Source organism: Vitis vinifera, chromosome 19 (genome assembly GCF_030704535.1).
Source record: "Vitis vinifera cultivar Pinot Noir 40024 chromosome 19, ASM3070453v1".
Lineage (NCBI taxonomy): Eukaryota > Viridiplantae > Streptophyta > Magnoliopsida > Vitales > Vitaceae > Vitis > Vitis vinifera.
The window spans coordinates 6,771,615-6,795,148 of NC_081823.1; the positions used below are offsets into that span (position 1 = coordinate 6,771,615).

Here is a 23,534-nt window from a genome sequence, read left to right on the forward strand (position 1 = left end):
ACCATACAAGTATTAATGGGAATCAAATACCCCATTAAGATTCAAGAAATTATATTCTATGACATAATAATTTTCATTTTTCAAATACTTTACAATGAATATCTTAATTAAACTTTGCTTCAAAATTTGGATAAGAAGATTACAAATTCAAAGATTTGAGTTGCTATTCCACGTCTTGTTTCTGATGATATATCAAGTTAAGTATCACAAAGTATTGACCAAGTAAAAAATATATATACAAATCTTGTACCACAAGTTGTAGTTGATATCAACTTATCAGTTATCACATTGTATAATATAATTTCCTGCAAATGCAAACCAGCTACCCTACAACGCGCTTTGTATTTATCACCGCTTGATTTCTAGATTTCTCCTTTTCCATTTTTAAATAAATGATTGAAAATAAAGTAAGAGAATAACGGTGGAAATATCTTAAAAAATAGTACGTGTTTTTAATTTTTATATTATTTTTTTTAATAATTTTAAAATTTTATTTATTTTTTTAAAAATCTACCTTTGAAAAAATAATAGAAATGATAATAAGACATGTTTTTTAGGTAGCCCCGTTCATAATGAAATGAATTTAAAATTTAAATAAATGAATTATGGGTGAATTTGAGACTTTTTTTTTTTTAAATTAGGATGAATTCGAGTATTGCTTCGTGTCATCCTACCTCACACAAATTATATATAAAATTAACTTAATTTAATTTTTATTTTCCTTTTTTAATATATAATAATAATAATAATAATAATAATATCTAATAAAATAAATTATTCAAAATTACAATATTTTAGTTATTTATAAAATATATTTATTTTAATATAATTAAAATATTAAAAAAAAAATGTTAAACCCATCCCATTCCATTTACATTTTTTAATGAGGTGAATATCAAAATTATCTAAAACAATGAGGTTGGGATATAAGCGACCCATGGAACTTGTCCCATTTACTATCCTAGGAAAAAGTTGAAAAACTTAAATCTCATTTGATAATAATTTTAGGAAGCGTTTTTAATATTTTTAATACTTAAAAATTTATATTATTCAAGTGTTAAAAATACTAGAAACGTTTTCTAAAATTATTTTTAAACGTATTTTTATTTTTTTTTGTAAAAATAAAAATATATTTTTACAATAATTTTCAGATTTCAACTTTTAATTATATATTTTTTTAAAAACGATTTAAAACTATTTGTAAAATATATACATTTCCACAATAAAAATATTAAATATTTTTATTTTTAATAAATACAATATGGCGTAAACACTATACTATTTCAAGGATTTTTAATATCAATTTCTTATTGGGAGCTAAGTCTAAAATTGAACAAAAGAAAAAATTACACGGAGCTCTCCAAGATCATCTTCCCTTCTCTCTCTCTCCCTCCAAATATGCCTCCATTTCCGTCCCTTGGTCTGTGGCGCCCCTCCCATTAACCTACGCACTCCCGGCGCACAAAATGGAGGCGCCCTCCTTTGTCTCCAAAGCGAGGACGGCCCTCCATTCTGCGGCAGCGAAAGCGGAGCGAGTCATCACAGACATCAAATCCGATTTAAAAAGCGATCGAGGTTCGCATTTTTTGTTCCATAATTCTGATTTATTCATTGCACTCAATTTTCCGTTTTTTTTTCTTCATTTTTTTTTGTTTTTTATTTTTTATTTTACTTTTTTTTTTACTTTATTTTATTTTATTTTTGTCGAATCGGAAATTGAACGGTTCTATTCGTTTCAATTTGGTAGATTCTGATAAGCAATCGTCGAATTCAAAAATATCCGAACCGGAATTGTCGAAGAAGAATGCCGAGGTAAAGGTGGATAAGTTTTTCTTATTTTTTTCACATGTATTTTTTCTTTCTCGAAGTTGGAAGATCTTGTTTGTTTGGCGAGAAACGGAGGGAAAAAGTTGAGTTTTTCCTTTTGTGTCGTTTTTGGTTTGTTTTCAAGAAAATTGAAAAGGTTGCGTTAATTCGGCGGCGTCGTTGGTTTTTGGGTCCCACGTGATGGGAATCCGAATTCGAAGTGTTGGTTTCTTTGCTTTTTGTGGGGTTTTTTTAGCAACGAGGCGAAGGATAAAAGAATTTTGAATATTTGTCTAATAGAGAGGAATACAACGGCCTCATGACTAAGCGCATATCACCTGTTCGAATTTTAACTTTTTCCATTTTTAAGAATTCTTTGCATTTCTTGCATTTTCTCAGCAACCACAGGGGATAAAGATAATTTTGATTCTTTTTGTCTAACAGACAGGAATATAAAGCTCTTCTGATTACGCACATATTACTTAGTTCAATTTTCTAATTTTTTTTTTCCCATTTTCTTAACAATTCTTTGCTTGCATTTTCTCAACAACCTCAGGAGATAAGAGAATTTTTAATCTTTGTCTAATACGGGGAATACAATGATCTACTGGTTAAGCACTCATTACTTGGTTCAGATTTTGTCTTTTAGTCCTCCTTAAAAATTATGTTCTTCTCTGTCATTGTTTCGGCAACCATGAGGTTGAGGGAATTTTAATCTTTGTCTAAGATATGGGAATGCAAGGTTCTTCTGATTAAGCACTGTTTTTTTAAACTCAAATTCTAACTTTTTTTGTCCATAGTCATCAGCTTTCTGGTTTTTGTATTTTTCAAGGACTAAACTGATGTTATGAGAATATTTTTTCACTTTAGTATTGTAATGACCTACACCTAACCGTTTAGAAATTATCCACTCTGGCCCAAAGGGGCTCTCATGGCTTTAAAATGTGTACATATATAACTCTAAGAACTTTTCCCTTATTTGATGAGGGATATCACAATCAACCCCCTAACCTCAATGCAGACACAACATCCTCGTTATGTCCCACGAGATTGCGGGGTTAAATAGACAAACACCTCTAAGGGGCTGATCATATAGAGACCCACATCAAGGTCTGAGATCAACTCTAATACCATTTGTAACGACTCTCATCCAATTGTATAGATATTGTCCGTTTTGAATCCAAAAAGGCCTTAATGGCTTTAAAACGCATTTACAAGGTCAAGAGAAGTTCATACATATATAGCTATAGGAATTTTTTTTCTTATCCTATGTGAGATATCACAAGTATGAAGAAGTGCAAGTTCCTTTTGATTAAGCAGAAATTACTTTGTTTCAATTCTTTTTTCTCCATTTTCTTTGAAATTGTTTGCTTTTTGTACTTCTTGGCAGCAACCTGGCAGAGCATTGGAGAATGCAAGTTTCTTCTGATGAAGCAAATACTACTTTGTTTTGAATTTTAATCTTTTTCTTGTCCATTTTTTCAGCTGTTCTTCACTTTTACCACGTTTCCTCAACAACCGAACAGTGGATAAGGGAACTTTCAATCTTTGTCTAGTATAAGGAATTCAAGGTTCTTCTGATTAAGCAAAAAACAGTTTGTGTCAAATTTAAATATTCTTTTTCTTATTTTGTCACCAACCTAGCAGCGCATGAGAGAAATTTAAAATTTTATTGTTTAATACCTTAATTTGTCATTATAATGTGTTGCATTAATTATGTGGAATATTTCTAGTTTTCTCAGTAACCAGACAGAACATTAAGGTTTGATTTGTATACAGTGTGCAAATTGTACGAATTGTCAGACCTTGAATTCATTGTTGATGATTTCTAGGTGGTTATAGTGTGCAAATTGTTATTGCATCCAATGTATATACCTTGGGATGAAACATAGATTCATTTGAAATCACAAGGCAAGCATCATATACTTGTTCTCTGATTTTTTTTTTCCTCAGACCAATCATGAACGGAAGCATACAAGGTGGAGATCTCCACAAAAAGTGACTAAGCAAGATTGGCATGACAGATTGAAGAATATCAGAATAGGGAAGAAAGGTGTTGACAACACTGAGAAATCTGATAATTCAACAATGTCCTTTCATATTTTTGATGAAAATTTGTACCCAAAGAGCCCAAAAAGTACTTCTGAAGCAAAGGTTAGAAACATTGTACATGAGATGTGATGCATATGTAATCATATAATTTTGTTGAAATTAGTAATTCAACTGTGGGTTCCAACAAATTTTACATAATGTATTGAATATCAACAATATCACATGGTTAACTTAAAGTTAATCTGAATTTAATTCCTAGCAATCGTGATTAACTTTTATGCGAGGTAGATAAACTAATCTACAATGTTCTTAGTCATTATCTATGATCAACAGTTAGAGCGGTTATTATTTGTGGATCAGTTAAAATGTTTCTTGACCTTTTCTGGATTTTAGCTCAAAAGAACATAAAAATTTCTGATGGATGGGACTTGTTTCTTTCAGGGTTCGGATGTGTTTTCATTTGCAGAAGTTTCTAATGCCATTGACGTGAATAACATTCCTCCATCATCTGTCATTAAACAATTAGCTGTAGCCGTTGAGTAAGTTCTTATTGCCATTTGGCAACCGTTTTTCCTTAGCTGCTTTGCTTATAAATTGGATAGAATTTGTCAAACTTCATAATGGACATGCTACACTCATAGATGAAGGGTGTAGTACTTGTTTTTGTGTTCTGTATAAAAGTTTCAAATGCTTGGTCAAAATTATTCTTATAGTCTTTTTCCCATTCTTTGACTCATTAATAACATATCCAGGTGATTTTTAGATTCATTTGTGATTACCATCTTTCATGCTCTTGCTTTTGATCCTGTCATAATCTTCTTGTATTTCTTTTCATAATATATTTGAGTTACTGATCACAACAGAGTTGCTTTTTTATGTAAAGTAATATTGATCCCAAAAATTTTGCACCATGGATGTGATGCTGTTTATATAACCTTTCTTTGCCAATCTTTTTTCTCCTTTTTTGGGAACCCTTTTTTCAGGACCGGGAAGAAGTTTAAGTCAATGAAAGATCTTATGGTGTCATCCAGAGATTCTTCACCAGTCAGAGAGAGAGCAGGCTTGAGTCTTTCTGCAGTGAAGTCATTAGTGCTTCGTGAGGAAAAGCCTACATCTGAGTTTGGTGATAATGAGAAAGTTCTCTCTTTGATCCATTTGCTGCTTGATGCAGGTAGATGCATATTTGCTGAACTGATCAAAGGATTTTCCCCTAGGATGAATTTTCCATATTTAGTTTTTGCTTTATCCCTTGGTGATCTTTCACTTCCATTGTAATATCTGCAAGATATTCGCAGAGGGAGATTTTCTCAGAAGGAAGTTTGGCTCTGATGCGGAGACACTTGCTACCAAAATGTCTTTGCCTAGAGAAATTCATGCTGCTCCTCCTGAAAGCTTGGTCGTTAAGCTTTCTGAAGTCATTGGAAACTTCAAGACTCTGCGAAAAATGGCAATATTTTGGTGTGGGGTTGTCGCTGAAGTAAGTTGATTTTATTGAATCCAAATTACTTGAACTAGCATGACTTGCTGAAAGCAAAAGACAAAAAATTCAATTATTCGCATTTCTTGTTGCTGGTTCTACATTTTATTTTAATTGAATTTTTTTTAACAATTCAAGTCACCTGGCTTATTTTTATGAATAACTTCTCGTAAGAACATGTAATTCTGTGTTTCATGAAATTCAAAGTTGTCTTTTCTAATAAAGAATATTATGTATTCCATTGGGTATAAAATTGATACATCATAACAGTGATAACAGGGATAAATATGACAGGAACTTTTATTTGCCCCCAAGTGCCTCTAAAATTAAACGCCAAAATAGTAACAAGAGAGCAGAAATGAGAATCCTGAACACTGACAATTCTTCCCTACCCTGAGAAGAAGATGATTTTGTTCTTTCCATATGTACCAGGGATGGGCCATGTAGTGGCTTCCACATCAATAAACCTTTTGACTGCAATGGTTCCCAATCAAAGATGAAAGTTAAATTATCAATTGTACCCTAAAATTTACAAATTAACCTTGATCAAGTAAGTTAGGAAAAAAAAGAAATAATAAAGCTAATAATTATTGACTGATACTGACATCATAGGTGCAGGTTTGGAGTGGCTCAATTTCTAGAAATTAACTGGTAAACCATTACAATGTTATCCAAGATTGAGCACAAAAGAAATGGCAGGGGGACAAATTTTGGATGTTGTTTTGATAGCAAGTGAAGCCATTGATTTGTGACTTAAAGACAACTTGAGAGGAATCATTTGCAAGTTTGACATTGAAAAGACTTATGACCATGTAAATTGGAGTTTTGTCCCAGTAGTTTGGAAAAAATGGGGGTAGGCTCCAAGTGGTTAAGTGGATCATATGGTGTATCTCTATAATATGTTTTTCTATCTTGGTAAATGGATCCCCTTCAAGCTTCTTTCAAAGCTCCAAGGGTTTGAGACAAAGAAATCCTTTGTTTCCTTGTTTGTTCACCTAGGCGATGGAGACTCTTTCCCGTATTCTTATTAGGGCAAATGAATAGGGTTTTATTGATGACTTCTTAGTCAGAGGAAGATATGATGTGGGGGTGGAGGTCTCCTATTTGTTATTTGTAGACGATATCCTCATTCTTTGTGATGCTAGTAAGGAGAAGTTAGAGTGTACCTGCGTTGGGTCTTCATATGGTTTGAGGCAATTTCAAGGCTAAAGATTAATATGGAGAAAAATGAGTTGATTGTAGTTGGGGATGTCTCAAATATGGAGGAGCATGCTGAGGTTTTAGGTTGCAAGGTGGGTGCTCTCCCAACCACCTATTTAGGTCTCCCTTTGGGAGCCCCTTACAGGTCCTCTAGGGTTTGGGAAGGGGTTGAAGAATGTTTCTAGAAAAGGCTTGCTTTGTAGAAGAGACAACATCTCTCAAAAAGTAGATGTCAGACATTGATAGAAAGTACCTTATCCGGCTTATTGATTGATTGCATGTCCCTTTTCGTCAACCCTAAGAGGTAGCTGTTAGATTAAAAAAGATTCAAAGAGACTTTTGTTTTAAAGGGGGGGCTTTAGTCAATAAGTCATATCTGGTGAATTGGTCTATTGTTTTGTTTGGAAAAATAGAAAGAAGGCTTGGGCTTCAGAAACTTTTCCACCTTTAACAAGGCTCTTTTAGGAAAATGGTCTTGGAGATTTGTGAGTGAAATGAATCATTTTTGGAAATGGAAAATTGTAGGTAAGTACAGGTTAGAAGAAAGGGGGTAGTGCACTAAAGAAGTGAGAGAAGGGTATAGAGTGGGGGGATAGAAAGCGATAAAAAATGATTGGGAAGCGTTCAAAGATAAAATGAACTTTAAAGTCGGTTTTGGGAACAGAGTAAAGTTCTAGAAGGACAAGTTGTGTGGGGACACGACTTTTAGGAATTCATTTTTGGATCTTTATTCTACAGTCTCTTTAAAAGATGCTTGGTTGCTTGATGTCTAAGATGGTGGTAGCGGGGGCTCTAGGTTTGTTAGACAACTGTATGAATGGGAGTTGGAGGAGGTAGATGTTTTTTTTGGGAGGTTGTTTGATCACTCCATTTGTTTGGGCACTGATGATATTATGGTGTGGTTGGAGATAAAGGGCAACAACTTTTTAGTTAAGTCATTTTACTCCTCCCTAGCAAGTAGGAGTGCGGAGTTGTTCCTTTACGGTACAATTTGGAATTCTTGGGTTCCTATAAGAGCTAGTTTCTTTGCTTAGGAAGCAACTTGTGTTAGGATTTTGAGTCAAAATCAGCTTAGAAGAAGAAGAGACGGGTGGTGATCATATTCTCCTTCATTGTATGAAAGCATGTATTTTGTGGCATTTGATTTTTGCTTTATTTGGTATACAGTGGGTGATGCACTTTTTAGTAAGAAGGTTGCTCTTGAGTTGACGCAACTCCTTTGTTGGGGAAAAAAAGAAGAGAAAAAAGGCTTAAAAGGTTGCTCCATTGTGCCTGTTTTTTGATAATGAGAGAGAGAAATAGGAGGGCTTTTGATAATTGTGAAAGCTTGGATCAAACAGTGAAAAGTTCTTTTTTGTATCTTTTTTGGGATTGGGTTAGAATGTATATTGAGAATGGTTGTTTGTTGTTAGTAGACTTTGTGGACTGGTTCGGCTCTTTGTAAAGCACAGTTGCTGGTTTGTCTTCGCACTTTTTTGGGCCTTTGGTTGCTTTGTATACATTGTGTATACTTTCTTTTTCCTTTAATACAATCTTCATTTACCTATCAAAAGAAAAAAAAAAAAAAACTGTGAACATCCTGGTCTCTTTACAAGGGAGCAGAGTGTCTCATAGCCTCTCAAATATTCAAAGAATGACCTTACAGAATATATCCATTGTTCAAAGAATCTTTTCAGTTAGTTAGTCATAGTATCATGCTCTCCTTCCTTAATGCTACTTCTGAAAGCTGTAACATGCATTGCCAATCTTGATGTTCTAGATATGCTCTGTAATGGTAGCTTCTCTCTTCATTGCAATTATGAAGAGGTCTGGATATTGATATTGTAGACCTTGTTGCTGGAGGAATATGATTCCTATGACCCAATTTAAAGTGGACTTTGTTCCAAAGTGATGGTAAATCATCAAAATGCTTGTTCCCAACTCCATAACCATGCAATGAGTTCATTTTGAATGCACTAACCAGGTAGAATTTGCCAAATCTTACTTTAATAACCATTTTCCAAAGATTTTCTTATTCTTACCCATATCACAGGATCTGTCTTCCTAGAAGGGCCTGTTTAACAAAGCTAATGCCTTGACCAAATAAGGTATATAGCATTCACAAACAAAGAACCAATTCTTTTCCTTTACATACAATATAAAGTTTCTTGTATGAATAAAGAATTTGTAGGCTTGGTCCTATTGGTCATCTCCTTTGAACTATCTTATTGTTCAATTGGGGCCTTAAGTAATTCAACTATTAGTGTCTTTTGTGGTTGCCTTTGTATGATATTGTGAATTTGTACATCCATAATGAAGATTAAATAAAAAAATGTCCTTAAATTTTATGGCCATCATGTTTCTGAAGATTCATACCTTGCTTGAAAAAGTTGTCCTGACCGACAACTTTAGTTTATGCTGGTAAGGTTAAAAGCCTTTGCATTTTATTTTTATATTTCCCTGTGGAGAATTCCTTGATGATCTCTTTAACCCATCTCAACCAGTGCATGTTCTCCTGCATGTGATATTTCCTAGTCTGCATTTTCTTTTAATATGAAGTATATTTCAAACTTATCAATTTGACACATTTTTATATAAGATGCATAAATCCTACTTTATCATTAATCTTCTGCTGACAAAGCATTTTGAACCTTTTCACACTTGCAGCTGAGAAAACTTTGGTCTGAGGAGCAATATGTACCTGGCATCCCCCTGGATGAGATTCCAGATCTAAATTGTTGTCTTTTATATCAGCAGTTGCAGGTTATTAATTGTTGTATTTCCAGGAAAAGGCGCCATGTTATTGCCACTGAATCATTAGACTCTGTAATAAGAGAAGCTGGTTCAAACATCGAAGAGCCTTTTGTTTCCAAAGGTCTGGTTGATGAAAAATCTATTTTATATGCTAGAATTAGCACTGGGGAACTTGTCCTTCGATTGGGAGCTGGTCGCCCATCTGACAATTTAATGATGTTGGAAACTGGTGAACCAATCTATGTCCCTGTTACCCAGGTTTGGTTAATACATCATGCTAAACAGCAATTTCCTTTTCTAGAAAATTGCCTCCTGTTACCCAGTTTTGATCTATGTGCATCTGTACAATTGTAGGAAGGACCTTTGCTTACAGAAGATCTTATAAAAGAAACAGAGGAGTTTGTTCTACGAACAGGGAGGTTAGTGTATTAAGTAAATGCTGGTTAACCTGGTCATCTATTTTCAGATCCATCGCCATTTATGTCTTTGTATTTTTTTGGCCCAAAGAATCCTTCTTCGACCTTTAACCATGTAGTTTCTAGAAAATACTTTTAAATTTATGTTCTTTTGGGTGTTTCAACATGTTCTAAATGGCCCTATTGGAATATGAATATTACTTCTGAATTTGAGGACTTTTGAAATGTGCTCTTGGTTAACAATCGGTTACAATCAATGATGTACCAAATATTTGCAAAGAAGCATCGAGTATTTAACCATCCTATTGCTTATAAAAGTATTTGAACTACCTATCACTGTAGTTCTTCAGTAAAAGATGGTAATCTTGAGTAAAGGGTTCACTGTCTCTCAAAATTGCTGTTAGCTGGGATTCAGAAGGGAACATGAGTGTGTGTCAACATGCTAAGTGCAATGGTTAGAGAAGGTCGACAGTGAGATTATGGAATAATGTCTTGATGGTGTTGGCGATCTTGGAAACAGCTTATCCGGATTCTGATGAGCCTTGGATTCTGTGGGCAAGTTATGGCCAAAACTCAGTGTGGTGCAGTTTAGTGGATGACACTATGACAGTTGATATACTGATTATCATATGCGGTTAAAAGGATTGGTAAATCATAAGATTTAGGTTACTTATCAGTTAGTTTGAGAGAATGAAGTAGGGATTGTAAAATGGGTTGAAGTATCAGAAACAGAGAATGGAGTAGGTTTTATGGTTTTTATCAGCTGAGTGGCTTTCTGCAAGTTCATGACATCTAACACAAATGGGAACAATGATTTTTCATTTGGAAAGACCTCAGATCCTATGTCCTTCATTTCAAAACCAGCAAACAGGAACTTTGTTCCCTGAAATGGGTTTGTATGGTAGATTATTTTTCTGATGCAAGGATGATAACGAAAAACTTCCCCACTTTCTTTGGTTCCCTTTAATTATCTGTCTATATCTAGTTTGTTTTCTTTCTGAGTTATTTCTGGTGCTGATTATTGTGTTCTAAGTTAACCTATGGTCTAGAGTCACTAATGTTTTTTGTTAATTTTGTTTTTAATTTTAATGAATTTTTCAATCTGTTGTAACTAAACATGTGCAACAGTATAATCATAAAATGAATGTGGCATATCAGAGAATTATCCTTTCATGTATTCATGATCATATGTTTGTATTTATTGATAAACATGTATATAAGATTATAAGGGGTTGTGATATTTCTTTTCATTTCTCCATAATACTCTTCCCTTCTAAAATTAGAAGAAGCAAGTGTTTCCTCTACTAAAGATAAATATTCTTTTTGTTGTTCCTTTAATCTAGGCATTCTTTGACAATTTGTCTCATTTTTTCCCCTATGCTCAGTGTTGGTGCTGGATGTTCTCAACTACTTTCAGACATGCAGGCTTTCAAGGTGAAGTTTTACTGTGAAGAAAATATTATTCATATTTCTTGATCCTCTAGATGCTGATTTTTTGCCTTGATATATGAAGAAAAAAACATGCGCAAGGATCAATCTGACTGACTTCTATTAATTATCATGTCTTAGGCTGCAAATCCTGGATCTATTTTAGAAGATTTTGTGAGATGGCATTCACCGCCTGATTGGACTGATACTGAGCCTAGTGATGAGTTTAAAGACACCTTTGATGGAGGTGATTCATTGTCTGCAAGAGGTCAACTCAGTAGTAGAATGCGCAAGGAAGGTATATTACTGTACTATATTTCAGTCAATGCTGTAAGTCGGTGGGAGGAGAATTAAAAATATCAATATAACACTTCTATTTACAAATTTATAAGAAATGATTGTTAATATCTTAAACTGCTAGTGCTCTTTCTCCAGGCCATGTACATAGTATTTTACTTTTGGTTTTCATTCCACCTAGGTACTTAGTGTTCCCAAATTCTGGTACAACAGTCTTTTAAGGCTGGATGATTGTGTGGCTAGGTGGTTGGCACTCTTTCAGTGTTCCAGGTGTGCACAGTTTGGCTATTCAAATCACAGATTAAAAATTTTGCTTATTGGGATAATAAAAATTAGCAGATAAACTGCAGATATGCAGTATTTTCTAGAAAAAAAATTATTGAATGGGAAAAAAATGATAAAAACAAAGTCTTCCGGTTCTTTGGTTGCTGATGGCATATGAGATAACATTTTTGGAGAAATTCTAACAGAATCTATCTGAAGCTCATGCACATTTTTTTGGTGGCCAATACTAATGCTAATTTGTCTCTATTGATGTTATGGCAATGTTGTTGGTTTGAGTTGATTTCTTGGCGGCCCTAATTTTTCGTGTTGGTGCATCATGTGAGGAGTGTTTAGCAAACACCTCCTAAATTCCATATATATTGATGACCCTTTTTTTTATAATAAAATGGTTATATGTTATGCTTAGAGGCCTCTATAAGTAGACTTGCTGAACTTATCTGGAATCACATTAACAGATTGCTCTGATAAAATGACTACTCATTGATATTCAGGTAATTTGTGGTGTGAACTGTGGAAGACAGCCAAACCATTGCCAGCTGTTAAACAAGCACCCCTCTTTGATGAGGATTTGGCCGTGTGAGTTGGAAGATGTACTATTGATGTTACTGTTTTAAATTTTTTCCAAAGTAACAGAGCCGTCTGACTAGAATTATGTTGCATTGTTTCTGCAGGGAAGGTATTCTACATTTCCTAGACGACATCCCACCTTCTGAGCTTTTTAAACAACTGTTTGTTTCTTTAGTAAGTTCTTCAGCCAATCTTACTAAATTTACTGTCTTAATTCACTCTCACTACGTTTTATGCTGATAACATAAGGATAATTTACTATGGTACGTTACTTGTGAATCAATATCTAAAAGCCAAGAATTATCATTAACTATAATCTTGTGGAAACACTAAATCATATTGGGTTTTAATGTGTGTATGTGTTTCATGCGACTTTGAGAGTGAAGTGATATGTCATGAACCATGATTCCGTGAAGCCTTAAGGCTTAATTATCTTCAACCATCTGCAGTAGCAACTCTTAAATTCTTCAATAATGTACACTAGCAACTCTTAAATTATTGAAAAAAATGAAGTATAGATATTCCAAGTTTCCTCTGAAAAAATGCAACTTTTTATTTAGAAAACCCAGGAGTGTGAAGTACTTGTGCTGCCTTGTGCTTAAATATTCCAAAGTTATTTATTTATTTATTTAATATTTTTAGTGAAATTTGCCAAATTAAGTATAAACCTGTTGCTTTGTTTGTGCCCATTCGACCTGGTATTATCCTAGCTAATTTCTTTTTTCATTTTTTGGGTAGATGCGTCTTTGCTATTTCTACTTGCACATTTATCAAGTTTCTAGACAGTTTTTATGACCTAGCAATTTTTCCACTGTAAGTTATTGCTAAAAATATTAGTTACATCTGCCATTTGGGGAAATCCGTAGGGACCATGTTTTAAACACTTAAGTTTCAACTATAATCTTTCCCCCGTTAAAGGGAAAGACCTTAGATTTTAGAAGTTTGGTGCCCATATAAGTCATTCTTCCATGAAATTGCTTAGGCAGCCTGGACTATTTTGAGCTGATTTATGATGCTGCAATTTTCTATAGCCATTGGATAGAATCATTGATATTATTCCCATCTTCTGAAACTTGACAGAATGTTGGTAGCTTGTGCTTCAGCAGCAAATTCTGAACTTGAGAACCACTTTCTTACGTTGCTAATGGTGTCTTATATTCTGAGATTTTCAGCTTGGTTTGGGATTTGTAATTGCCGAGGCCACACTCTCCACAAATAGTAATTTGTCAAAGCTTTTTCATGAGTGCAAAGACTACACTATTGCTACTTGTCAAAGAGGCACCTGGATTGACAAAATTGATGATCTTTGCCAGGTAGGTTATAGAAGTGACTTGATTCTATCAATTTATTTGGTTGGGAATTGCTTTATGCTGGTCTCTGATACATAGCTCCTGGACCCAGAAAAACATTAGCACATACTTGACGACAATATACACACCAAATGGTTTTTGTTTTCTTTCATTTATACTGTCAATTTTATCCATGCTTCCCTGACATGCCTAGAATGAAAGCCTTATCAAATATGATGCCTATCCATTAAAGCTCCAAGTATCAGAAGTCATCACATTTTTGATAGTCCAATGGAGCAAATGGGTTAGTTTCAAACGTCCCATGAGAATGAAATTGTTATTTTGTTTTTCCATAGCATTTGAAGGTTCAATCTACCTAAAGAGAATGGGAATGATCTTATTTTCAAAGAAAATAGTGTCCTTGCTTCATTATTAATTGTCAATCTCTTAAGTCCATGGTTGGGGAGACACCCTTCCAGGGGTACTCTTTGAGATCACCTAGACAGACAATTAACTTTGTACTCATATTAAGAGTGTGTTTGGGTGCATTTCTATTTAAAGTGTTTTTTGTTTAAGTATTTTCTCTAGAAGTGTTTTTAGGAGGATCGTTTATCAAGTGCTTCTTCAGTAAGTACTACAAGTAATTTCTTAACTTTTTACAAGTGTTTTCTAAAATTTTTAAAATGTTTGATTTTTGTACAAAAACGTTTTTTTTTTATATTCGAAGTGTTTTTTAAAAACAACACCAAATGGATTAAAAGCTGTTTTGAAGTAATTGCAATCTGCAGCACAAACTCTCTTGATTTGGGGTGTTGTGAGTGATATTGACAACATGAGGCAAAACTCAACAGAAGCAGCTAGGCTAGCCTTCAAATGCTATTGGGTTTGTTTTATTTTGAAGACATGTTCTTGAAAACATTGCTATGATTGTGATGACTTAGCCACTAAAATTATGAAATAATTCCTGATATAGGTGTATGAAACCGTGGAGATGATGCTGCTCCATCCAGAGGAAATATTAAAGATCATGAAGCAACCAGAAGAGGCGGCTGCCAATGCAGATGAACCAAAGCGTAGGTTTAGGAGGCTTGCTCAGATCTTTGGTGGTAAAGATAGACCAGCAAGAAAACCAGCATCAAAAGACCAAAATGTCTCTGAAGAGAACCCTATCCGGCAACCATTCTCTAATATGTTTGATGGCAGGTCATCTTTATTTTCGAAGAAGCCTCCTAAACCTGACAGCACAATTACTGCTGACAAACCTCCTCTAGAAGAAAACGATTGGACGATTGTATGAACATACATGATTTTGTTGATAATTGTAATATATTTTGAAACAACCAGCTAATGAGATTTCCATTAGCAAAAAAAATTGTAATAATTTTCTTGTTTGATTTCCAAAGGAATGAAGAAATATAAAAAGCTTTCGGTGTCTACTGTCTACAACATTGATCTCAAGTTGCTGCAGAAATCAGTAGTCAAGTATGTCTGCTTTACATATTGTAGAGAAAAATGGGCAAATCATGACCAAAATCATATCACCAAAACAATGGCATCTCTCTGCATGGTGGGGCTACTAGCTACTAGCTATTAGCTATTAGCTATTAGCCTTACCTCTTCTCGTCATCAAAGGGATTATTGCCATCAGGCTCCTCGGATTCGCCTCTCTTATCCAATCCGAGATGCCTGGAGATTATATCTGGCACGACAAAGTTTGCCAGCCAGTACGCAAAGAAAAGTAGCGCACTGTAATTGTCGAAAAGCATAAATGTTTAGCGTGAAATCTGTTGGGCATTTGATAAAATTTTCTACTTACTAGTTAGAAGTGTTTAAGAGCTAACCTGGTCTGGATCAAGACCGACAAGTCACCGGTGTTGGCTGGAGAATCGAAACCAAGACCGGAATTGAAACCAAGAGCGAGAGACACCGTGGTAATAGGCCTGGTTGCAAAAGGAAATGGCCGAGAAACGTGTTGGCTCCGTATAAGATTGGTGGGTTGGAAGCTGGAGAGCCAAAGCTGTCTAGGTGTTCTGAGTTGGTGTTTGTATTTGAGGTGTGGGAGTGATGGAAGGTGTAGAGATTGACAGTAGATGCATCTCATTCTGAATTATATTAGCAGTTCGAAGGAGGGCTGCGTTCTTTAATTTCTTCTTCTCAATTTCTGATAATTTTTTTTGGTGGGTACAGGCTACAGCATACATATTTGATCTTCCATCCATGTGTATGTGGCGGATAGGATAACGTTTGAGAGCGTAGGATGTGTTTGGGCAGAGGGAAATGACATGAATTGACACCCTAACGTGCTTCTAGAGTGAGTGGTGACACGCGCCTTATTCTAAAATGATGAGCTGCTGGTGTCCACTGTACCCAACTTGCACCGTGGGACTCTTCTCTTCCCCCTCACGAGGGGCACTACTCTTTTCAAAATCCCACTGGTCATTAAAAAAACCGTTATTGGTTCGGAACTAATTGAACCGGAACCGTGGTGGACCACAACATGACAAACATTTATTTTACATTTAATATAAATTAAAATTATTTATAAAAATAAGATTAAAAAATAATAATATTTTATTATATTACCAAAATGAATGATAAGAATAAATATATATTTATTAATTTATGGGTTAATAACGGCAAGGTTATTGACTCCATGAAAGTCGTTGAGCCTTTAAACCTATCAGATGTCTCTTTCCAATTGTCAAATATCTAGAAAGTTGATGAGTATGTGAGATCTAAGGATACTTTTAGCTACCTTACATTCGATAATATTCTACCCTCAATTAAAACTGGAATTGTCTATATCACTCAACTCAACATATAGATAAGAAAATGTTTCATCTTCTTGCATGGTTATACTTTGTAATTATCATTTTTTAAAAATAACTTTATAGTAGAAGTGCCCTCATGAGTAATCGAAAAAAAAAATATTATAAGCTTTTTTAGCACGTTTACGTGCAAAACTTATCATGATTTACACTATTAAATATGCTATAGAAGGGCATGAGATATACCTCACTATTTTCATTATCAAGTTTCTCCCATTTATGTTTGAGTTTTAATTATCTTGTGGATCTTCTAGTTCCATCCAACTTTAACGTATGTTTCCATCCAAATTCAACTATATTCTGAACTCATTTTCCTTGCATTTTTTTGAAAAAATTTCCTAATATGAATAATTGTTTCCATCAAATGATTTCAATTTCAATTTGTTTTTAAAAACTGAAACAAAAAACAACAGTTAAATAGGATAATAAATTTTTAAAAACAATTTTCTATTTTTAAAAATAGAAAATTGTTTTTAATCATTGGGCCAATCAGTCGATAAACTTCCAAACAAGTCAAGCCCAAGCCCAAGCCCAAGCCCTAAGCCAGCAAGTCTTCCTTTACATGTCTTAAAGTGTACATCACCACCTTTTTAACACAATTGCTCACTATAATTAAGATGGATGTAATTTTTAAAGAATCCTCTGAGTATTAAACATAACATTGTGGATTTTACAATCAGGTAGTAAATTGATAATTATGTAGATATAGATATGAAATCTTTAATGTTATTGTATAAGTGTAAGAACACAAATGATACAACTCATATAACGTGGACCATTCTTACATTCATAAATGAGAGATCATTCGTTATGTTATAAATTTTTTCATAAAGGATAAAAACAAATACAATTAACTTTTATGGCCTAAGTCTCTCTATCACATCTTTATCTACAACTTATACTCTTTGTAATTTCATTTCCATCTTATAATATTATCGATTTTATGAATTAAATATCTAGAGTTATTTCTAATAACTTTCCTTATCCTATATAAAGGAAATTTTATATCATTATGTCACATCAATATCGGAATATCTTATAGGGATCAAGAATTTGAGAGACTTAACAATGGATAGTAACCCAAATCATGACTGTAAGCTCATTCCTGCTAAGTTAGTGGACCAAATACGGTACCTATCTGCTTGACAATGCAGTTACACATGCATCTGCAATATGCACTCATCTCTAAGTACTGTTGATAGGAGATCTGAGAAAAAATAAAATTTCACATTGATCTGGGTCAATAAAATGAAGGAATCAGGACATAGACGACTATTATCTGATTGGCAGAAGTATAACTGGCAATATAAAAGAAAACAGTGAAGGTCCAACATCTTGAGAAAGCATTGCTGTTAAGTTGTTGGCCGACCTGACATTGCATTAACATAGGAGTCTCCTTGAGAGGGGCAAAAAACTAGGGTTTTAAAATGTAAAAAGAGCTAACTTCTTCAATCTCCTTTGTATATTCTTTGGGATTGTACGTCCATGCAGCTAATACTGTCCTCAATAGAAGAAAAGGATTGTGTTGTGCCATTAATTATTTCTCATAGCTTATACGAGCCACATATCCGAGAGAGTTTGAGAAGGATCGCAGGATTGAAGATATTAAAGATAATCAAGCCCCTAAAGTTGCAGGAAAAAAACCCTTGTAATTCTGAAGCCAAGATCCCATACAATGAAAAGATTTATCACTCACATGGAGAGGTCAGATGTGGGGCAAGGTTGGACTTGTTTTTCAAAAGTGATAGTTGGGGTCATTAACTGTCTCAACACGGTTTGCAGATGGGAAGATGATCGCATTTAAAGCCTTCTCAGCTGTCATCTACTCGTCTCCATCCCAGTTGTATGCTTTTAACCACCTCTATATATTCTCTCCTTGGAGCCCTCTTTTCTCATCAGAAGTCATCGCAGCTGTTACTACTCTACTTGCAAAGATGGCTTCTAAGTTTCTTCTTCTTGTGCTTTTTGGTGCTCTTGTTTGTACCACGAGTGCTGCCAGGAAGCTTCTGAGCCAAAAGGGTTCTTTTGAGGATGAGAAAAACTTCTTTCATCATCATCATCCTGGATATGGAGGAGGACTAGGTGGTGGGGGTGGTGGTGGTTTTGGAGGTGGTGGCGGTGGTGGCTTGGGTGGAGGTGCTGGCGCTGGGGGTGGAGCTGGCTTTGGTGGGGGTGCTGGAGTTGGAGGAGGTGGCGGGCTTGGGGGAGGTGGTGGTGGAGGGTTTGGTGGAGGTGGTGGAGGAGGACTAGGTGGTGGAGCTGGTGGTGGAGCCGGTGGTGGGTTTGGAGGTGGAGCTGGAGCTGGAGGTGGCCTAGGTGGGGGAGCTGGAGGAGGGGGCGGTGGAGGCTTCGGTGGTGGTGGAGGTGTTGGTGGTGGAGCTGGTGCAGGTTTCGGTGGAGGAGCAGGTGGTGGTGTTGGTGGTGGTGTTGGCGGTGGATTGCCTTAAAGAATAGAAGATATCTATGTGTGTATTTCCATATTCCATGGCTCTTTTTCGAGATGTGTTTGGGATATGTTTCTTGGTTGTGAGATGTTTTCATTGTCTTTATTTTGTTTCAATCCTCTATTTCAAATATTAATGAAAGAATGACTTCTCATAAGCTATTATTTACATTTTAAGTGATCATGCCTAATTCCTCCTAGAAATGGATGCTATTACCCTGTCTCTTTGGGATCCGTATAAAGCTTCCTTTCACCAAAACTTGTCGGATTCAAGCTAGCCATAGCTTGATCAAACTCATTTTGTTCATAAGATTCATCTTGCATAAGTTAACCTAGCCCAACATTCTTATATGTCAATTCAACTAATATTCACATACATGCCTAGACCTTTTCTTTAACAGGAAAAATGATGCTAATAGTAAAATCATCAAAGATATAGGAGGGAAAGCCCTAGTGCGTGAAGAGGTCACAAGGAAAAACACCTATAAATTAAGAAGAATGCTTGATGATCGGAGGACAGCAAATTATGCTATCTCTAAATGAATGATCTACAAGACCAACCACATATGAAACTTCCTTTGTAGTAGCCCAATGGAAACTAAATGTCAGCCAAAGGTTTCTGAGTCTAACAGATGAAAACTTGATTCATTAATGATCGTTCCATTTCTTCCCTTTAGAAGACAACAAAATAGAATCACGTGGCAAATTCCAAAATTTCCTATATATTTTTCCTACAAACTAGACTCTAGGCCACCAACCAATGAGAGCTTTCTGATGAAAAATCTTAAACCACATAGGATCTCATGTAGACATTAAAGCATGCAGTAAAAATTGGGAATTATGAAATGCTTACCTTGATTAATCCCATGGAAAGCGATTCTTATGCTCCACTGGTGTTTAAAGATACGCTCAGTGCATGATGGTGTGAAAATCCGGGTTCAATGAGCTCTTCCCTTTCTACACCCAAATTCAGTCCTTGTGTGTGCTCTGAAGAGTTCGTGCAATACGTGTTCTTTTTAGCCCTCAAGAGAAAATAGAACAGAACAAAGCAAAAGCCCTGCCATTTTCCTTCATGTGTATATAAATATATAAATAAATAATTCATATATACCACATATTATACACACACAATTTGGACCACTTGACTTAATGAGCTAGTCAAGTGAATTAGGGTGGACCCATAAGTATCAAGCAATAATGTGTCCAGCCCCATTATGGACCACAATGCAAAAAAATAAAATAACATTGATTTATGACATTATCATATTGATTATGTAAGTCCACACATAAAAATTCCAACAATTCTCCCACTTGGACTACATAATCAAACATCACAACATATACATAATCATAAATCAATGTCCCATAGAATCTCATCAAAACAAATAATCAAAAACAATCATACATGCTTCATTGCTTGATTCATAGGGAAATATACAATAATAGCAATCCTTCCAACAATAGCATAATATTACAATACCAAAAATGACTCCCACTAACTTAATGCAACCTAGGCTCCCAACAACCTCATTTGAGATACATGTTCCTAAAACACAACTATGGGTAAGCCTTCTGTTAGTGGATCTGCCAAATACCTTTTGTGGACATGTGCTCAATATCAATAAGAGACTCTGCCACTTTCTCCTTAACAAAATAGAACTTTACATCAATATATTTGGAGCGAAAAATACTCCTAGTATTCTTAGAGAAAGCAATAGCTGCAGAATTATCACAAAATAATTTCAACGGTCTAGAAATGGAGTCAACAACTCCCAAAGTTGAAATAAAATTCCGCATCCATATAGCATGACAATAAGCCTCATAACATGCCACATACTTTGCCTTCATAGTTGAGGATGTTGTAAGTGTTTGCTTGACACTTTTCCAAGATACAGCTCCTCCTGCCATCATATAAATATAGCTCGTAGTGGATTTCTTATCATCTATACAACCAGCAAAATCAGCATCACAAAACCTAACTACATCAAGTATGTTGGTGCGTCGATATGTCAACATTAAGTCCTTAGTTCCTTACAAATACCTAAGGACCTTCTTAGCAGCTTTTCAACGTTAACTCCCAAGATTGCTCAAGTACCTTCCCAACATGCCCACAACAAACTTAATATCAGGGCGTGTACATACTTGAGCATACATAAAGCTACCAACCAAAGATGAATAAGGAATGGTTCTCATTTCCTCTCCCTCATAATCATTTTGAGGACACCAAGCCTTTGAAAACTTATCACCCTTCACAATTGGCGCTATAGTAGAACTACAATTGTGCATATTGAACCTCTTTAATATCTTCTCAATATAGGTTCTTTGAGACAATTTAAGCACCCCATTAGCTCTATCACGAAGAATCTTTATGCCTAAAACATAAGAAGTCTCACCAAGATCCTTCATGTCAAAATGGGTTGACAACATGTGTTTTGTCTTAATCAACAAGTCAGAATCATTTGATGCGAGAAGTATATCATCAACATATAAAACAAGAAATATGTAACTACTCCCACTAACCCTCAAATATATGCATCTGTCAACTGTATTATCTTTAAAACCATTTTGGGTGATAATTCTATCAAACTTCAGATACCACTGCCTCAAAGCCTGTTTAAGACCATTGTGGACCCACATTTTTCACGTGCGCCCCCACTCGATCGACGAGACTCGTTTTTCTATTTGTGAAAAATTAATTTTGGAAAAAGTCGGAGTCGCCACTTATTTTATTTTTATTTTAAAGGGAAAATAAAACAAGAAATAAAAACCTTAAAATGTGACTCCATAATTTTTTGGAAAAAGCATGTCTTTGAAAAACCCAAGTCTACGTTCGGGGATCAGGTTACTTACTGGGAAGGTACTTTTAGGAGGTAGCACCCCTCTAAACCATAAAGAGGTCTCTACTGACTAAGTTGAGAGAAAGGTGACAATTAAATGGTTGATCATGGATACCTAGGTAGGCTAGGTGATTTCAAAACATAGCATGCCAAATAAGAAAGTCTAATCATAAGAGAGAATCAAAGTGCGTACCTGAACAGCTTCTCAAGCGCTATCATGAAACATAAAAGTTAGTATAAAAATATATCACAACATGTGTTTTTGTCAAAGATAATCAAACAAACATCAAATATATATCAAGACAATCAAATAGGATAGCAAGCATGGGCATAGTACGCAATGACAATCATGTTCATGGGGTTTAGAAAATGGGTATTAGGGAACGTACCTGGATAGCATATATAACTCATAGCGTGCTTCCGCAGGACAGGAGGGTTAGATAATAAATAGTAAAATAAGAAACCCTAACATGCTTAATTAATTGGCATAGCAAAAATGATCAAAGAATATGAAATCATCAATTATTACACACATCTTTTGTACAATTAAAAAAAAAATAGATATGATTGTAACAACCAACAAAGGCGGTAGCAAAAATAAGTTTTGAAAATATTTTTTTTTTATGTAGGGGTTTCACCAATTCCCCAATTGATATACACAAATCTAACTTGGAATTATTCCATTTATGTGGAACCATAAGCTTGGATTCGTGTCTGATTTTAAACCAAAATTTTCATTAAAAAAAAAAAACCGAGAAAAATGCAAATCGATCAAAAAATGGTTTCATATTATTTTAAGAAAATGGGGTTTTTTGATTCTAAGGACTCTAAATGATTTTTTTTTTAAAAAAGAATTTCTTAAAGGGGTCTTCAGAGAAAAAGGTTTTGATTTTAAAATAAAAGGAATTAATTTTTAAAATAATAAAACATAGAAAACAAAATACCAATCAAAACAAAAGAAAGCGAAAATCACAAAATAAAGATTTAGAAAATCATGTCAATTAAAGTGGTGAGGGTAAGACCAACCTTTATGAGTTTCCAGTAGCCTTCAAAAAATAAGAATTTAACTAACAATCACTAAGGCATCAAATTTATGACTTCCTAATCAAACAAACTAACAAAATATTACCCATGACTAACATTTAGATTTCAAGAAACACATGAATTAAAATAAAAATAACCAATCAAAGATTAAAGCCAACAAACTTAGCATATGGAGATAATAATATGGAATCAATTAAGGTAAATTAACATTTTAACAAAATATGATAAATCAAAGACCAAAGTTCAACAAGCTTGAAGGTATGAAACTAATGACATGCAATTAATTGGATTAATTATTTAAAATTCCTAAAGCTCATACTAAATGTCAATAGATCAAAGCCAAAATTACCATACTTAAAACATGAAAATAATTACATGTGATTGACTAAATTAATTAAACAAAATTATAATCAATTGAAAAATTGGATATAAACGGATTAAATTCAAAGTTAATGAAATAAAAAACACACAAACACATTCAATACTAAAAATAATTAATACTAGATTAAATTAAGGACATCATCATCATCTAATAAGATTGGCTAAACTATCAAATTGAAATCACAAATATATTTAAACTAAAGCAAATAAATAAATTAACAAAATAAAATTACACTAAGATCGAAATTAAAAAAATGGAATTCGTCTAAGAGGGTTAATCAAACAATTGAATTAAAATCATGAATGTATTCAGATTATAAAATAAATTAAAATTAAATTAAATTGAAATTAAATTCTACTTAATAAAATTATTGGAATATTAAAAACTCAAACTTTATTTGATACAATAATTTAAACTAAAGAATTAAGATCCACGAATGCCTTTAAGTTA

General features: G+C 34.3%; 3 protein-coding genes across 4 annotated transcripts; 2 read left to right on the forward strand and 1 right to left on the reverse strand.

Moving 5' to 3' along the window:
* The first annotated feature begins 1,306 nt into the window (after nucleotides 1–1,306).
* LOC100265786 (uncharacterized) lies at nucleotides 1,307–14,984 on the forward strand. Of its 2 annotated transcripts, none has more exons than XM_002277859.5 (14): nucleotides 1,307–1,575; nucleotides 1,748–1,818; nucleotides 3,760–3,960; nucleotides 4,300–4,397; nucleotides 4,842–5,029; nucleotides 5,154–5,335; nucleotides 9,182–9,526; nucleotides 9,623–9,687; nucleotides 11,070–11,118; nucleotides 11,254–11,410; nucleotides 12,186–12,270; nucleotides 12,366–12,435; nucleotides 13,434–13,574; nucleotides 14,524–14,984. In XM_002277859.5, exons 1-14 carry the CDS (start codon nucleotides 1,467–1,469, stop codon nucleotides 14,845–14,847), a joined length of 2,085 nt encoding a protein of 694 aa, XP_002277895.2. In that variant the 5' UTR covers nucleotides 1,307–1,466; the 3' UTR covers nucleotides 14,848–14,984. The 2 variants fall into 2 exon arrangements, with proteins under 2 accessions (XP_002277895.2, XP_019072951.1); XM_019217406.2 differs by having other exon boundaries at nucleotides 1,748–1,812.
* LOC104877594 (uncharacterized) lies at nucleotides 14,925–15,790 on the reverse strand. Its single transcript, XM_010646170.3, has 2 exons — nucleotides 15,392–15,790; nucleotides 14,925–15,296 (listed from the first exon to the last, which is right to left on the reverse strand). The coding sequence occupies exons 1-2, from the start codon at nucleotides 15,649–15,651 to the stop codon at nucleotides 15,161–15,163; spliced, it is 396 nt and encodes a 131-aa protein (XP_010644472.1). The 5' UTR covers nucleotides 15,652–15,790; the 3' UTR covers nucleotides 14,925–15,160.
* Nucleotides 15,791–18,147: 2,357 nt separating this feature from the next.
* On the forward strand, nucleotides 18,148–18,990 carry LOC100248602 (glycine-rich protein 5). Its single transcript, XM_010646173.3, has one exon. The coding sequence runs from the start codon at nucleotides 18,169–18,171 to the stop codon at nucleotides 18,823–18,825; it is 657 nt and encodes a 218-aa protein (XP_010644475.2). The 5' UTR covers nucleotides 18,148–18,168; the 3' UTR covers nucleotides 18,826–18,990.
* The last annotated feature ends 4,544 nt before the right edge of the window (nucleotides 18,991–23,534 follow it).

Bases quoted from the DNA above. Each gene is read 5' to 3' on its own strand.
- LOC100265786 (XM_002277859.5), top strand. From the start codon at position 1,467: ATGGAGGCGCCCTCCTTTGTCTCCAAAGCGAGGACGGCCCTCCATTCT. The intron at 1,576-1,747 runs GTTCGCATTTTT...TCAATTTGGTAG, and splicing joins CGATTTAAAAAGCGATCGAG to ATTCTGATAAGCAATCGTCG. The intron at 3,961-4,299 runs GTTAGAAACATT...TGTTTCTTTCAG, and splicing joins AAAGTACTTCTGAAGCAAAG to GGTTCGGATGTGTTTTCATT.
- LOC104877594 (XM_010646170.3), bottom strand. From the start codon at position 15,651: ATGAGATGCATCTACTGTCAATCTCTACACCTTCCATCACTCCCACAC. The intron at 15,297-15,391 runs GTTAGCTCTTAA...CGACAATTACAG, and splicing joins TCGGTCTTGATCCAGACCAG to TGCGCTACTTTTCTTTGCGT.
- LOC100248602 (XM_010646173.3), top strand. From the start codon at position 18,169: ATGATCGCATTTAAAGCCTTCTCAGCTGTCATCTACTCGTCTCCATCC.